This window comes from Fukomys damarensis, unplaced genomic scaffold, assembly GCF_012274545.1.
Source record: "Fukomys damarensis isolate Sample0158 unplaced genomic scaffold, DMR_v1.0_HiC HiC_scaffold_26, whole genome shotgun sequence".
NCBI classification, from domain to species: Eukaryota; Metazoa; Chordata; class Mammalia; order Rodentia; family Bathyergidae; genus Fukomys; species Fukomys damarensis.
In genome coordinates this window covers 17,954,863-17,959,045 of record NW_022900938.1, presented here as the reverse complement: position 1 = coordinate 17,959,045, position 4,183 = coordinate 17,954,863, and the positions used below count along the sequence as shown (strand labels likewise).

The following is a 4,183-nucleotide window of genomic DNA, read 5'->3' as shown; positions in this document are numbered from 1 at the left end:
ATATATGACAACAAAAATTTCAGGTGTGGTGGCTGCCACCTGATGTAATCTCAGCACTTCAGAGGCTGAATGAAGCAGGAGAATCGCCAGCAGATAGGACACAAACTAGCTTACAAAGGGTACTGCTTATGTCTCCCCATCTAATCTAAGAAAAGGGTCCACTTATTAGATCACCTTGATGTCATTTGCGGCTAATGTTGGTTTTTATATTTTCACAGAAAAGTTACTGATGCGAATCAAAGAGAAGCCTGGGTTTCTAATGACACCTATTGGGAGCTTCGAAAGGACCCTGGGTTTAGCAAAGTAGACAGCCCTGTTCTTTGGTAAACTGGGAATGTAGAGCTAGCCCACATATCACACTCTGAATGAATAAATAACTATGCACAATTACGTTTCTTATAGCTATGCGTGGTTTCTGGGTTGACTAAAACCTACCATTTGCTTTTCTATTCATCTTTATAATGGACTTTCAAAAGTGCATTAGACAAGGCCCCTAACCACTTTTGGATCCTTTCTGTTTTGCTGCAACCATATTCCTTAAAAACAAAAACAAAACACCCACACCCTCCTCGGAAAGCAGAATAAAAGGAGCAGAATATAAAATCCAAAGTCTGAAGGGTTTGTAAAGAAAACCAAACTGTAACTGGTGCTTAACGCTGATCAAGAGGGTTAACAACAAGTATAAACCACACGTTTGGTCCGTTGCCTGGAAGCACCGTCCCCTTCTCGGAAGAGCTCCGGGCCACAACAGTCAGTCAGCTCAGACTTCAAGTGTGTCCTTCTTGTGGTGTGCCAACCTCTTCAAAAAGACGCGATGCTCCCAGGCCTGTTCCATCTGTATGCCATTGTTTATGCCTTAAGAAATGCAGAGATGTACAATAAACCATTTTTTAAATGTGTGCTCACAGGTTTATGTGAAGGACAGATCTTGTGAATCATGGCCTGCTTCACTTTCTCAATCAGTGATTCGACTAACAAATGTATTTAAAAAGTGAACACCATGTGTTTAACTTTGATAAGTGAATTACTGTGTGTTATATCTGAAGGGCACAAAGGAAGAAAGATGTGCTGAGTAGATCTCTGTATTTACATTGTTCATTAAGTTCCTGCCCGGTGTCCAGATAACAAACCATCCCTCTTCTGCCTAACCTCACAGTTTTGCCCTACTGGTTGGCAAAATCTGTTTGATTTGGACGTTTGTCACCATTGTGAAAACTGTGAGGGAAATGCCAGTCAGCATGTGTATTTTCAGTGTGGGCTTAGTACTATAAGCAGTCCCTGTTTCTGAATGAAGCACAATGTATATCATACATCTCTTAACCCATGACCACCTCGTCACCACTATTTCAATTCCATTGAGAACAGAATCAAGAATGCTCATAGCTTATTTGCATTGTTACAATGGGTTCTATGCAAAATTATATTTCTTATTTTTATCAAGTGATTCCATATGATACATAACTACGTAATAGGAATTTACTTTGCTAGGAGCAGAGATATAAAATTTAGGCTAAGGAATTTATCCATCCTAATGGGAGGGCAGAAATGTGATTTGCATACTTCAGAATTTGTTTTTCCTCCATAGAATACAGAAGCTTTCATAGGAAACTTGCATCGGTGTTCCTAAGTTTCTGCACGCAGATGCCTGTGTGGGTTTTTTTTATCTTAAAGAGATTCTCCTAGAGAATTATGAAATTACACATATTTTATTGTTAGATTTTTATTCTTAGATTCTTAACATCTAAATTTAAGTGTCACTTTAAACTCTGATCATAAGGTTACTGAACTTTTACATTCAGCTATGAGGTGTTGATTTTAGTGTTATTTCTTCTTAGTGTAGCATTTCTTGTAATGGCTGATACACCACCAAACAAAAAACTGCTGATGAGAATGTAAGGGGAAACTCTAAAATTTCCACTGTATGGAGCAATATTTAGTTATCCAAAACTCATCCCTCCTTTCATTCAAGTCCTTATTGTACATACATTTTGTGTATATTTACAGTAGAGTTTCATTCTCAAATTCCCTAAAACCATCACCACCTCTAAGTATTCTACTTAACCAGACCTGTGCTTCTCAAATATTTTAACTCCCATTTTAAATATTGTTTTGGCTTGCCCTATGGTAAAATCTCCCCTGTCGTCCATGATTTTCCTGTTCATTCATCTTGACAACCTCAGATGCTTCCCTCTCATTTTAATTGTAATTTAATTAGAAATATTGACCTCTTCACAGAAAGCTGTTCTCCTTTGATTAGTATAGCTTAAAATACTATTTAAAGTGGTTTTAGCCTCTACTTGCGTTTTCTTGAACAGTCTCAAAATAGCGTAAATACGAGAATCCATCAAAACACTGAACGAAGAGAATAAAGGAGAAGCAGCCGGTGGCTGACAGGTCTGACATCAGTGAGGAAGCTGGGAGAGCACCCAGACCCATCAGGGAAGCAACCATTGTCCCTAGGATTATAATTGAGAAAATGAAACATTGGCGACAGGACCATGATTAAATGAATTCAGCCTGCAAAATAACTCTGATTAGGATTTCAGTACGAGGATGAGAAAAATGTCAACTTAGGCAAAGTCACCATATTTTATAGTAGATTTAGAATCTGTTTTGGGATTCATATACCCATTTTATGGGCCAATTGTTTTAGATAATACTCCTTTAACACTTGATTGACTAATGTCCCCCATCAAACATTCATATTGGTATAATGGTTTCATCCCTCTTTCATTTTTTATTGACAGTGGTGGTTATAGAATTATAAGACTTCCTTATTGGAATTTTCATCTATATAATGTTTAGACTGTTGGGGCTGAACAAGAAAAGATACAGTATTAGATTATTCTGATAATAAAACCTGATGTATTCCTTGGAATTTTATATGCTTTTTTGTTTCGGGGCATTATTGTTTGTTTATTTCCTTTTCTTCTAAAGTGATGTAGGATAGAGGAGGAATTGATATTTCTGAACACTTTATATGATTTACTTCAAAACGCCTTCCTCTCATGTGAGATGGTCATTTAGGAGATTGACAATAAGCGGCGATGACCTTGTAGCCCGAACAGATCTGTGGCACACACCAGCATTTGGAGAGCCTGCCAGAAACTAAGTATTTTGATTTTGATGCTACTACCTAAGATGGAATTTTTCTCTCCAGTTTTGCTGCTGGTTTTAATCAAATCATTATTGTTTCATGGGTTATTTCAAAATACCTTCCCTTTAATTTCCATGCAATTGTAAAAATAAACCTTTTAGATACATTTAATTAGGTACATTTAATGCTACTTAATAATTGTATGTGTGGCGAGGGACCTGAATGTGATTTTCTGGGTAAGAGTAAACAAGGGCTTTTCAGTACCAAGGAGGCCAAGTTGTCAATTTTCCAAAGCTTTTGCTCTCTTGAGTATCCTGGCCCCATTCCTTTTAGCGGCTCCACTAAATCAATCACTAGATCCTGTTCTAAGGAGCAGTGGGAGGGGGTTTAGGGAGGAAAACCTGATTAATCTGTTTTTGTTTAGTATTAGTTACAGCTGTGGCTGGAGAAGCATTCATAATCATAATCTGAAGTACATTTTTGTCACTACCTTGTGGATTTTACTTATCCATCTTGCCTAATCTTGTTCTCTGTCATCCTGGATAACGAAGTGTTTGTGGGAGCAGAGTTTCACACACCCCAGGGGGTGCAATGAATGTTTGCACTTGACTCAGTATATTATGATGTGGCACAGTAAATAAAGTTTGTGTACAGAATACTAGTTTATTTCTATGGGAGCCCTTATGTTCAGGATATATAAAATGTATCTAATTAAATCATTATGAATCTATTTTGTGCTCTAGAAATGTTCTTTGGGGGAAATATGGGGTAAAAATGTGTCAGTGGAACTAAGATAATACTACATATCAAACCGAGATTAGATTTTCTAAGTCTGAATTTATTTTGTTAAAATTCATACTTTTGTACATTGCATGAATCTTTCTCTTAAATGGAACCTGACTTTGTTTAGGTTAATACATAATTTTAAGAGCATTCATTTGTTTCTCAAGAGTGTGACTTTTTTTTTATAGCCTCAGCTTTTAGATAAAGTGGCAAATTGTATAAGAAAGATTAGCTTTGAATCTTTGAAGCTGAGTTGTAAAGAATGAATTATTTAAAAATTGCTGTGACAGCCGGGCGTGGTGG

At 36.9% G+C, this 4,183-nt stretch overlaps 1 protein-coding gene across 7 annotated transcripts in view; it reads left to right on the top strand.

The window, feature by feature from the left end:
• Positions 1–2,563, top strand: part of Osbpl6 (oxysterol binding protein like 6) — a 117,110-nt gene extending 114,547 nt beyond the window's left edge. For all 7 annotated transcript variants that reach the window (XM_010636770.1, XM_010636768.1, XM_010636767.1 and 4 more), the window contains one exon: positions 219–2,563. In XM_010636770.1, coding sequence (XP_010635072.1) covers positions 219–327 — 109 coding nt within the window. In that variant the 3' untranslated portion in view covers positions 328–2,563. The remainder of the gene's footprint in view (positions 1–218) is intronic.
• The last annotated feature ends 1,620 nt before the right edge of the window (positions 2,564–4,183 follow it).